At 35.4% G+C, this 12,409-nt stretch overlaps 2 protein-coding genes across 14 annotated transcripts in view; both read right to left on the reverse strand.

Moving 5' to 3' along the window:
• LOC107733177 (solute carrier family 22 member 6) overlaps positions 1-2,402 on the reverse strand; it is a 5,060-nt gene extending 2,658 nt beyond the window's left edge. Inside the window, exons 1-7 of one of the 3 annotated variants that reach the window (XM_016544722.1) lie at positions 2,060-2,402; positions 1,846-1,948; positions 1,658-1,761; positions 1,419-1,573; positions 841-1,009; positions 622-724; positions 382-512 (exon numbers count right to left, since the gene is read on the reverse strand). In XM_016544722.1, coding sequence (XP_016400208.1) covers positions 382-512; positions 622-724; positions 841-1,009; positions 1,419-1,573; positions 1,658-1,761; positions 1,846-1,948; positions 2,060-2,085 — 791 coding nt within the window. In that variant the 5' untranslated portion in view covers positions 2,086-2,402. Of the gene's footprint in view, positions 1-381; positions 513-621; positions 725-840; positions 1,010-1,418; positions 1,574-1,657; positions 1,762-1,845 lie in introns of all 3 variants that reach the window. The other 2 variants (XM_016544721.1, XM_016544720.1) reach the window with 2 other exon arrangements.
• Positions 2,403-9,428: 7,026 nt separating this feature from the next.
• Positions 9,429-12,409, reverse strand: part of nhsl1a (NHS-like 1a) — a 46,541-nt gene continuing 43,560 nt past the window's right edge. For 10 of the 11 annotated variants that reach the window (XM_016544664.1, XM_016544662.1, XM_016544666.1 and 7 more), the window contains 2 exons: positions 11,713-11,836; positions 9,436-10,573 (listed from right to left, as the gene is read on the reverse strand). In XM_016544664.1, the coding sequence (XP_016400150.1) occupies positions 10,408-10,573; positions 11,713-11,836 (290 nt within the window). In that variant the 3' untranslated portion in view covers positions 9,436-10,407. Of the gene's footprint in view, positions 10,574-11,712; positions 11,837-12,409 lie in introns of all 11 variants that reach the window. The other variant, XM_016544667.1, reaches the window with a different exon arrangement.

A 12,409-nucleotide genomic window follows, 5' to 3' on the forward strand; every position in this document is an offset into this window, starting at 1 on the left:
TGTATATATATATATATATATATATATATATATAAAATTTGTTCAGATATTGCCAATAGTTACAGAGGAAATAAGTCTCTAACTTGAGAAGACAAACTTGCCACTGGGTTTATATATATATATATATATATACTGTATATAACAGCCCCTCAAAGTTACATCATTCAGGCAAGCTATTTACTTTGAGCTTTGAAAACGATCTCAAGTAAGACATTCCTTAAGGTGCAAGGTCACCTCCCTTTGTGCCACATACTTAAAATCCTCAAAATCTGCAAAAAAAACACCAGTGCTGTGTCAAAATACAGCACATACATTCAAAAGTACCTTCATAAAGTGAGAATAAAATGTTTTAGAAAAAATACACTTGTTAAACTTCCCTACCCAATGTAACTCATGATAAACAGACGCAGGAGTATAGTAGGTGATGTAAAGTTGGTGAAATTAGACTCTGTTTTAGTGGAGGTCTTCTCTGAGAGGGGCTTCTGGATTTCATTGTCCACTGAATCCAAAAGCTGTCAAAGGAATGTACAATTCATGTTAGCACAAAGTATGCTGAAATGGCATGTCTCTCCACTTTCCACAAACATTTGAACAATTCTAGAGTATGACTTTGCATCTTACAAGACTCAAGTAGTGCTTGTCCTCAGGACTTCTGTTCTGATAGCCCTCTAGTGTTTTCATCCTCTTATTTAGAAGCAGCCATCTAGGCGATTCTGGAAGAAAGCTAATAATTGCAAGAAAAATAAATTAGTAAATAAATCAATAAATAACTAAACACTTTTTTTTTAATTATGCAACACACTTTAACACGCATTGAAAATTTGTGTTTGTTCTACTTACAAATAAAGAGGTAGAAAGAGGATCTGAGGGATGCCCAGTGCCAGATGAAACTGCATCCAACCACTGGCCAAGAAAGCTATGGCCGGCAATCCCATCATTCCCAGACTGAAGATGAAGGAAAACAGGGTGGGTGGCCAGATACGATACTTGGGCAGGCTCCATTCAACACCTGAGAAATCAGAAGCACTTTTAAATTAATTTATTATGCATTATAAATTAATTTGTGTTATAATCTAAAATGAATCTTTGTTGTGCGCATTATATATATGTATATATATATATATATATATATATAAAATTCTTTTTGATCGCTGTGTGTGTGTGTTTGTGTATGTATATATATATATATATATATAATTTTTTGTTTATATAATACATTCTGCAATAGCAATAAAAATGTTTAATATGTTAGTTCAAGTAAAGTAGCTCTGCAGGAGCAAGACTAGGCAAGTTACCATCGTTGTTCTAGTTTATTTTACAAGGTAGAAGAAAAACAACTGCCTTGCTACTAAAATTGTTTATTTGTTGTCCTACAGTGTTCATACAGAATAAGAAGACACGCATAAGCTTAACTGTACCTAAACTGTAGGTGCAGATGTGAATGGCACAGCAGGCTGCTCCACTGATGCCGCGGGCAGTCAAGTACACGGGCACATACGGCAGAAATGCCACTACAACAGTAGCAACTGCGTGGACCGCTGAGCAGCAGATTAGAAGTAATTTCTTTCCATACCTTATCAGAGGGAGAAAATACACGTTACTCTTTAGTAGCAACAAAGTCTGACGTCGAAAACAGAAAAGGGGCAAAAATACCAACTTGTCAGATACAGCGCCACCGAATACAGAGCCGATAAGTAAACCCGTCATGTACGTCGCTTGCCCGTGAGCAAAACGATTCGCCTCGTGACACTCGAGGCTCTGCTGCAAAACAGATACAGTGTGTAATGCACTGAATACGTGCTGGGCTTTAAATAGGCTATATGTTGTGCAATATTTGTTACTCACATGTGTGAGTTCGCTGTGATTGCCTGTCCAACTTGTTGAGATGTTGAAGGTATTACCGGTAGTGTCCACTGTTTGGTTCAAAGACTTGCTCGCTATATTCTCACTGCAAGGCGTAATGTGTAACGTAAAGACATCCACGAAAAATGTAAAGGCTGTGAAAAAGATCGGTAAAGTAAGGATAAAATAGACATGTCTTTGTAGTGGACGAACAAACCGACGAAATGCGCCGTCCGTGTTCATTTCGCCTGCTTCTATGAAGTACCTAGCTATCTAGCTAGTATACTGTATCCCGAAATAAACTTGCAGTAAGAACGAGCACTGATCTTTCACTGAGGTTTAATGTCCGCATTTGTAACGTGTTACTGCCATCACGACTGAGACTTCTGAAGACGTCTTCTCTCCACCCCCAGTAAGTCTTTATGTAAATATCAGAGTTGTTGGTTTGGACTCCTGGAGTTCGAGTCAGACACCAGTGACGCGAAAGAGTCAATAAGGCACAGCAGGAACTGTCACACTTCGTCTGGCATAGCCTAGGCCAGTGTTTCCCAACCTTTTTTTAGTCGCGGCACCCTTTGGAAATTTTAACAAACTGTTTTTTAATAAAAATCCTGACAGCCTGACAAGATGAGGTAAAATTACATTAGGCCTATTTATTACATTACATTATATGTTTTCTGATTTCCGTAGGTTGTGTTTACCTCATAAGATGTTAATTATTATTAGCATTCAGAGAAATTCATTGCATTACAGGAACTATAATGATTCTACAGATGAATCACAGATCAAAAGTCAACCACAAATCCTGCATAGGCCTATAGTTAGCAACTCATCCCTTAGTTGCTAGTGAGTGGGTACATATAAATAAATAGTTTATATACACTGCTGGTCAAAAGTTGGGGATCAGTAAGTTTTGTAATGCGTTTTAAAGAAGTCTTCTGCATTTATTTGACCAAAAATACAGAAAATACAGTAATATTGTAAAATTACCATTTAAAATACTGGTACAGACATCCGTTTCGACATCTCACTGAGAGAAGATGTGGGAAAAACTCTCTCACTTTCTCACCTATCATTTTCATCCACTTCCTTCCCCTCACCCATCTCCCTTCACTTAGCTCACTCAGAATGGTCAACAGCAAAATATAATGTTCTACATGAATGCAAGTGATATTCACAGTCATGTTTGGCATCATATGAATTGTCTCTGCAACTGGTACAACAGTCTCAATCTTACAAGAAGTAGATTAAAAGGTAATACAGAACCTTATATTCTGTATAAGGTTATTTTGCCTATTTTGCTCACTGTGGGTGTGCCATTTCCCAGTGTCTTTCATGCAAATTACCATCTGTCCCCAAAAGGTTTAAACTCTCCATAGGACTTGATCAATGCAAATTCTAAGTTAGTTCGTTTTTTGTTTTTTTTTCTGGACTGCTTTTTGATGGTTAAATTACATTTTATTAATCAAAAAGCATGTCTAATTAATTAAAATCATGAAACTTAAACAATTTAACATCAATTTATTAAAAGTTTAACAAATATTACATGTTTAGGGCCCTATGAAATGTTTTATTTTTTCCAACCTTATGTTTTATTGTAACCAAATTCTGTTTTAGCATGTCTAATTATTTGAAAGCATAAAACAAGTTTCATTTATTCTTACAATAGCCTTATGATTTTTTGCTCAGAAATTCTGTGTTGTGAATTTAAATTTTTTTAAAGGCATAAAACATTCATTTAATCCATCTTTTAAGTAATGAAAATTAAACAAATTTTATTTTTTGGAAAATAAAGGTAATTTAATATTACAATTAAAACATTTAAGAAATATTGTATGCTATTCCTTAAAAATAAGGTTTTAATAATTTTAGTAGTAGTAGTAAGCAGTTACGTACATTCTACTCAACAATAGTAATATGTTTCTGCCAATGCCCTCAAGTTAAACCGAACGTTTATTTTGACGGGTTGCCTTTACATTTCTGTGTGTGTATGACATGATGGTAGTTTTACTCAAATGAAACGGTCAAATGCTCATGAAGTGACTCTCAGAGCAGTTCTGGAGATGTTGTTCATGTATTTATGTCCTCATTCAGTGAGAGGCAGACGCTAAAATCACCGGAAGCGTCACTGAGCGTTTCAGTACGAGTACAACACAAAACCGCGCGTCTGCGCCATTCATTAACACAGAGACACGCAGAATTCATATTTAAATATGAATCGTTTTGCGGCTTAATATTTACAAATACTAGTGGGAGTGGGCTCACTTGTGTGTGTGTGTGTGTGCGCGCGCGTATAGGGCGGAACTCCGCTGTGCGTGATGCAGAGAGCGCGACCATAACGTAGAGACCGAAATGACATGCCGTCGTGTAAATAAGATAAATAACATAAGGCTATTTAATTTGCTTAATAAAAGAACAAGGTATATACCTGTTCTATAGGAAAGGTAACTTTAAATGACTTCTGTTGTGATCTGGCGCTATAGAGAAAATATCATTAAATAAAATTAACTTTATTTAAAAGCCGCCCCCCTAATATAATGGCTGGGGAAACACATGCACTTGGAGGATGTTTGTCTTGGTCTGAATACTTAAGTGAATGTTGCAAGAAGATCGGGGCTCTTCTGTCTTCACACACTCCCTATGGCTTTTCCTGCAGTCAGGTATGCATCTTTTACTCTTAGATTTATCTTTGAGAATTTTATGTCTTTGTATTGATTTGATTTGATATCTCTGAACTGACTATGTAATTGTCATAATACATATTTACCTGACTGATAATAAATTGTTACCTTTGATTTTATTCTGAATTACTCTGAAAATATTTTCTCAAGTAGATTAAGTGAAGGCATATGTTTCCGCAAATCTGCGTCCAGGGTTAAGTAGATCTCAGGTTAGATGGAGCATGGGGCACAGCAGGTGAGATAACTGCTTGACTTTAATTAAGTTGGTATGCAGTTGCATTAACTATGGGGGGCTAGACAAAATACTATTGGAGTACTATGGTTCGGCATACTTCATAGCCATAACCTCTGGTTATTGTCTTATCTTTATTCAAGTTGTCATATAGTTAGATTAACTATAGGGGGCTAGATAAAAACACTATTTAAGTATCAGCATATTTCATAGTGCTAGCCATAACCTCTGATTATTCTTTGATCTTTAACTAAGTTGTTACATGACTGTAGGGGGCTAAATAGAACCACTATTTAAAGAATGTGGTGAAAAACAGCGTTTATTTAAAATAGAAATCTTTTCTAACAATGTAAGTCTTCATTATCACTTTTTATCAATTTAACACATCCTTGCTGACTAAAAACATTCATTTCTTTCAACAAAAAAAAAAAAGAGAAAAAAAATTACTGACCACAAACTTTTGAACGGTAGTGTATATTGTTACAAAAGATTTCTATTTTGAATAAATGCTGTTTTTTTTAAACTTTTTATTCATTAAAGAATCCTGAAAAAAGTATCACAGGTTCCAAAAAACATGAAGCAGCAAAACTGTTTCCAACATTGATAATAAAGCATATTAGAATGATTTCTGAAGGATCATGTGACACTGAAGACTAATGATGCTGAAAATTCAGCTTTAATCACAGCAATAAATTATATTTTAAAGTATTTTAAAATAGAAAACCATTATTTTAAATTGCAATAATGATTCACAGTATTACTTTTTTCTGTATTTCTGATCAAATAAATGCAGCCATGATGAGAATAGACTTTAAAAAAACATTAAAAATCTTACTGATCCCAAACTTTTGAACGCCAGTATATAAAACATAATTGTATGAGATCGTTCTATTAGCTAAAATCACAAGAAATGCTTAAAACATAAAATGTCACATTTATTTGTCACGTTTAACAATTCAACCATTCAACAACACAGTCCTTAAATAAGAATAAAGCAGGTATTCCATTCCATCCCATCCCTGTACATGTACTAGCTTTCTAGTATAAACGACTCATTACTGACACCAAGTGGTATCTCTAAAACAATTCAATTCTCAATAGTACAGCAATTAGAAAACCATACAATCTCCGTTTTCAGTAACACAATAAGGTTACGTGTAGGCTATAATCTTAGACGAAGACCTCCGTCCTTACATCACATTTACCTTTACTGAGTGATTTACCAATGAGACTCCGTTCATCAGCGACCGTTACTGACATTAAATGACAAACAATTCCCGCCAAATGCGCTGCAACAAGCCCGCGTGAGCTGCGCCTCTGCATCAGCGCGCTCCAGGTGAGGGGGGGCTGAGCTGCACGTGGAATGTTTGGCTTTTCCGGTGGATGTTAACGGATGGAAGATGAGTGGCCATTCTGCTGGCATCCGCCGTCGGTTCCTTAAACCGCAAGACTTGGGTTAAAGCTGTCTTCAGTCCTGCCACAGTTTTTGTGTAGGGGAACAACCTTGTGAGAATTTCCATTTATGTTTGCTGGGGGTTTGTCCTAGGGGTTAAATTAGAATTGAAAAATTAGTTAACAAGAACAAAACAACAGGTAAAAAAAAAACACTTAATGTGTGTTGCCTAAAAACTTAAAATATAGTTGCCTAAATACAGTCTAATAAGAAATAAAAGCTACAATAGGCCTACTTTTTATTCATATATATATAGATCAGTGGAAATTACGCATTTCGAGGAATGGGTTCCTTTAATCCTCTGATGTAGTTCGGTCATTTTAGATTGGAGAATTTTTTTTTTTTTTAAATCGCTACTTCATCTGAATGGAAACTAGGCTATTACTTTTATGGCAGTCCTATGTGACCAAAAAAGAAAGAAAAAGAATCGTGGACTTGATTCGAAAAAGCTAAACGGTAGTAAAAAAATAAAAATAGTCACATGCACTTGTGTTGTTCGCTGCCAAAAATGAACTGTTGACAGTTCTGAATGACTGTTATTTCAAACAATAACATTTGAGATTTCATTTGACTGTTTATTATTTATAGAGAATTAGCTTAGCCTACAGATGGATGAGGACACAATTTAAATCTTCCCATGTGCAGGCCTTAACCTTGCTAACTCTAAAAACATGTCTAAAATAATGAGAGATAAAATGCTAAAGTCTTTTCACTTTGGCTTGTAACTATTTATGTATGTAAGAATAAGATGTTAAGATGTTTTATAATGTAATATAAATGTTTTATATTTAAAAGCAAATATTAAAAAAGTTTTGCAGAGTAGGCCTAACAAATGTTTTGGTCTGGGCAAATCTCATATAGAGCTTTCTCAAGTGCCAATTACATTAAGAAATCTTACCTGAAAAGAAGTAACTTTAAAAGTAAAAGTTAATAATTGCGCTATTGAATTTAGCTGTTTTAAAGCTACTCCCTTATTTGGATTGCTAAGACATGTAAATACTCAGTTTGTCAAGTTAAAGTTATTACAGCACAGTAACTTACCTGTTAGTATAGGGTCTTGTCAGGTTGAAAACTCAGGTGTGCAAATAGGCCTATATGTATAGCCAATAAAATTGTGTTTAAGCAATATTATTAAATCTCCCTTGCTACTAATAGAATAAACGTCCTCCTGTTAAAATGTATAAAACAACCCTGATTCAGTTGCTCCGCATCCATCAACATCAGTGATCGCTCTGTCTGAGGACTAAGGGTGTTTCATCCAAAGGCAGATTTAATTGCGTAAGAGATCACATGTCTACATGTCTGCGGCTTATTTGCATCACTGGCCGACAGCCCACATGTACTGACATTTGGAGAAGTGCTGAAATGCAGTTTAATGTGCTAAAGTGCAATTACCCTGCAAATAAATAAATAATTTAATTGGTAATCCATATTAAAAACTCACTGTTTCATACTCTGGCCATTCATATAGCAATTTCACAGGTTTTATGTAGTTATACAGTAGTTTAATGGTTAAAAACAGCATCACAGTAAACTACTAACATCATTGCAGCAATGTGGACATTTTTGTGCTGGAGCAGAATGTAGATTGTCCTATATTTGGCCAGGCAAGAACTTAAATCTCAGTTAAATCTCAGCAAGGTTAATGGCAATCAGATGTGATTAACCTTTATTACGTCAATGGAGTGTGTCATCCTAATGTAGTCACTGCTGTAAATATAAAGCTCTGATAAAGTAGATCAAAAATAATATGCAGGTATTTCACAGAAAACAAGTGATTGTTTATGATTAATGCCATATTTTATTTCTTTCACAGAAACACTTGCATCTCACACTGCCTTTTACCATTTCTCTATTCTGCTGGTGTTCAGTACTATGGGAAGAAGAACATTCAGGTGCACGTAGTACTAGTAAACAGACTAAACGGTACCCCCCTTTGTAAATAAGAAATATAAAAATGTACAAATTGACATATTGGGTAAATGTGAGACAGACAAATGCAAGAAATTTCTCAGCTTTTAAAGAATAAAGAGACCTAAATAGACACTTTGAGTTTCTATAAATGAAACAGAATGGTTGGTAACTGTTTTTTGTAAAGGCTGGATTATTTACACTGTTAAAGTATAGAGAACTATTATTATTGTCTAACTGTAAACAGATAAAAATCTATTTTAGTTAGTTTAAATTGGCTTGCATTAACTGAATAACGTTCTGTTAAGATAGAGTCCCATCTCTCTCATTGCTCTAACTGAAGATTGTTAGACACAACTGAAAAGAAATGAAAAATGTAAAGGTGCGTAAAATATACATATTTTAAATCAGTCTCTCTAAGCACTTCTTAAAATCTCCATGTCATCTCCACACTCACTCTTTAGCAACTTCAGCGTAACCATACAGTCAGTGCCAATACTTAATTGACACCACCTCTTCCACGAATGTGATCTGGATGTGGGTTCTGTGAATTTAGAGTTTAAGTGCTCACTTTGGTCGGGTACTTCCATTGTCACAGAGGCAGAAACACATCAGCATGGACCATTCGATACAAAATCCCTCAATGATGTTCTGCTTCCATTCATTCATCCCTCAACTTACCACCAAGAAGGTAATGTACATTTCCTTATTCTCCTAACCTGCATACAGCGAGCTAAGAACATTCGATTCATCAAAACCAGTAACCCTCTGTTAATATCACATTTTTTGAGAACACTAATATTTTATGAAAGAAGCTTTCACTCCCGGAAAAGAGCAAAACTACAGTTACAGAATTACAGAAACTTCCCCCATTCCTTCGTCTCCCTTATTCTTTGGGGAATGCTATCGGCCAGCACAAGCATGGCTTTCCAGCCAGAGTTTAGACCTCTGCGGTCTTCATAAAAAGAGCAAAACTACGGTTACAGAATTACAGAAACTTCCCCCATTCCTTCGTCTCCCTTATTCTTTGGGGAATGCTATCGGCCAGCACAAGCATGGCTTTCCAGCCAGAGTTTAGACCTCTGCGGTCTTCATACTGAATGGACAGCTATCTTTTACAAGCCGTTAGGGTTTAGTTGACAGCCCTAAGTGCTGCCTTGAGCACAGACCATGCTGCTGGTGGATATGGGCAGGGCAAAATGACTCTCAGCGCTAATGCAGCAATCTGTAGACTCGACCGTCTCTCCCTCTTTTTCGCAGATGGCAGTCATTGGCCCACTGGGAATGCGGCTATGGCTGTTGTACCGGCAAACAGGTTTAGGGGGCGGGACTATTAGATGTTCATCCAATGGCAGATAGAGGGAGTACTTGGGAGACCTGTTTGAAAACAGTCATTTTCACAATTCAGATGATAGAAATTGTGCTTTTCATATTTAAAGATTAAAAAGAAAGATACTACTACTGTCTACTAGATACGACAGAACTAGATACTACTACTTTATTGCTTTTATTATCTTGTATGAGTTATGATAAATACTTTTTGTATTCTGCTATACCCTTAGAAAATAACTTTGCATTTAAATACTTCCACATCTATCGCCTTGTTTTGGCCTTTGTTTTGGCCGCAGAAGCATGGTAGCGGGCTTTGTCTTGAACGCACTTCATTCCACGAAACGTTTATTCCTTCTTCTTGTTTATTTAGGTAAATAACTGACCAACAAAAAACAAATTACAATTAAGATACAAATTATACCAAACGAAACTCGTTCCAAAAAAGGGATTCTACAAACAAAAACGTATGAAGTGGTCAAAAAATTATGTCTGACCCACTTCCTTTCTTCCGGCGTACTGCCGTCCGTATGACGTTTACAATTTTCTTTCTTAATTAACAAATTGAACAAAACAAAACACAAACAAATAATATTTAAACATAAATAATATAAACTAAAAATACACATTCTTAAATGGCTACAACACGCCATGTTTCCTTAAGATTCAGGACATCATGTTCCCTTAAGGCTGTATAATCGGAGCACTTGGATGTTAGCTCTTTCTAGGCATTAAACTTTGATTCACAGAAATTAATAATGACAAAACTTCTAAGAATAACAGTGCATCATGTGCTTTTTAGTTCTGTCCTAAAACACTATGACAGTCATACCAGAATAATCTTCCCAGCTCTGTGTTTGCTTACTTTCAGGTTGGTTGAAATACACAGTCCATTTAACTTTTAACCTAACTAAAGGTGTGACACCACAATACAAACACTGTGAAGCAGAGCTTGGGGATTAGAGAGGGCAAAAAAGAGGATAATCAATTCTTACTGGAGCTACTGGATTATGGGTGTAATCTGACCCTAGCCAAACTACAGGGAGACAACACCAGCCAATGACTTGATTACTTGCCAGTCCAATCCCCACCTGTAATTGGATGTTCATGTTCTGTCTACGTAGACTGCTCCAGACGACACATTTAGACAAATGATTCAACAAAAACGCATGAACACATGATACAACTCTAATAACATTAAAATTGAATGTTTAAAAGATTGTCATAAAAGTCGGTATAATAAACGTTGTCCAGACCATCCAAAATACCAGGGTCATGGATATTATAAATTAATAATATTTCAATACAAAGAGATACTAAAAGGCATACTATAGAACTTTGATGCACCACACAAACAAATAAATGTAAAAATGTGTTTGTATAAATGGAAAATTTCTATATTAATTTATTATTTCTTAAAAATATATTGTATTATTAAATGTATTATTATTCATTTCATATTGATTCTGATGAGAGAATGAATAGACTGATTCATCTGTTGTCAGGGTTGTGCACATTAAAATTAAATTTGAATTTAAAGAAGTATTAAAGCTGAATTAAAATGTAATAATTACTGTAATTGTACATAGAGTTGACTAAAAGTATAGTTTTTAATAATGCATTTAGTTTTTCAGTATGAATAACCCATAAACATAACATCTATAAACATACACACTATATGGACTAATATTTATTTTGAGATGTTCTGTGGCATAAATAAAAATCAGTTTGATGGCCAAATTTGACTTTATGAGGAAAAAAAGACATAGTTAAATCCTCTTCCTGTAATGATTAGCCAGTTCTAAAATTCTGAAGTTTGCTCAACCCTGTTTATTAGACAAAAACAAAGTTCTTTTTGATGATCTGTTCACTAATCTTCTTGAAATGAATTGGGACAACAGAATGAGTGAGGATTAAATATTCTGACACTTCCTGAATAAACTATGTCCGGTGTTTATACAGGTCAATACAAATATAATACAATAATACTTTTTATGCAAATGTATAAAACTTTCATTCATGTTGAGTTGTGCAAGAGAAACTAACTAACAGTTTGAAGCTTTTTTTATTATATATATATTCATATATACACATAAAGTAAATTATCCATTGTGATCATACATATTATGATCTTGTAAACCTTTTAACCTGCATTGCCTTTTTAAGCACAGTAGTTTTTATGCTTATATTTATCCAAATAACATTTTTACTTCTTATGCATAATGCAGGCTTTACTGACTAAATAAATGAAAACATCACATTACCTATGAATGGCAGCAAAGAGGTCCTCTGTAGTACGGGGACGGACAGGCGTCACCATCTCCTCCACAGCCTCTCCGTTAGTGTTAGCGCTAGATGCGCTTTCAGTGCTCGAGTCAAACACGGCACCTACAACCCACACATAAACACTCAGCTTACCTCTCAAAGTGAGAAGAAACAATGGAGACTGAGCCTACACTGACTGAAAATCAGAAAGGCACAAAACCCATGTGGCAACAGACATTTTCTGCTCCTTAAATTATTCACACTCCTTTGGTAGTCCTGCTGTTGTGCAATAACTGCACTTTAGTGAGCACTGCAGTGGCTTGAGAATATTATAGTCTAAACCCGCTAACCATCACACACTCAAGGGCTCTCATTCAACTTTCTTAGCTCATTCAAGGGTAACTAGTTATGTAACATAGAGTTGCAGTCAATCCTGCAGCATGTAAAACAAGACCTGTGTGGGTGGTAATGAAGAACATCCACTGCCTTCACTCACAAGGGGGGATGCATGGGAGGGTTGGAGGTGTGTTGATAGAAGTATATTAAAGGGGTCATATGATGTTGCTAAAAAGAATATTATTTTGTGTATTTGGTGTAATGAAATGTGTTTATGCGGTTTAAGGTTCAAAAAACATTATTTTCCACATACTGTACATTATTGTTTCTCCTCTATGCCCCGCCTTTCTGAAACGCGTC

This window comes from Sinocyclocheilus rhinocerous, unplaced genomic scaffold (assembly GCF_001515625.1).
Source record: "Sinocyclocheilus rhinocerous isolate Xijiao unplaced genomic scaffold, SAMN03320098_v1.1 scaffold8, whole genome shotgun sequence".
NCBI classification, from domain to species: domain Eukaryota; kingdom Metazoa; phylum Chordata; class Actinopteri; order Cypriniformes; family Cyprinidae; genus Sinocyclocheilus; species Sinocyclocheilus rhinocerous.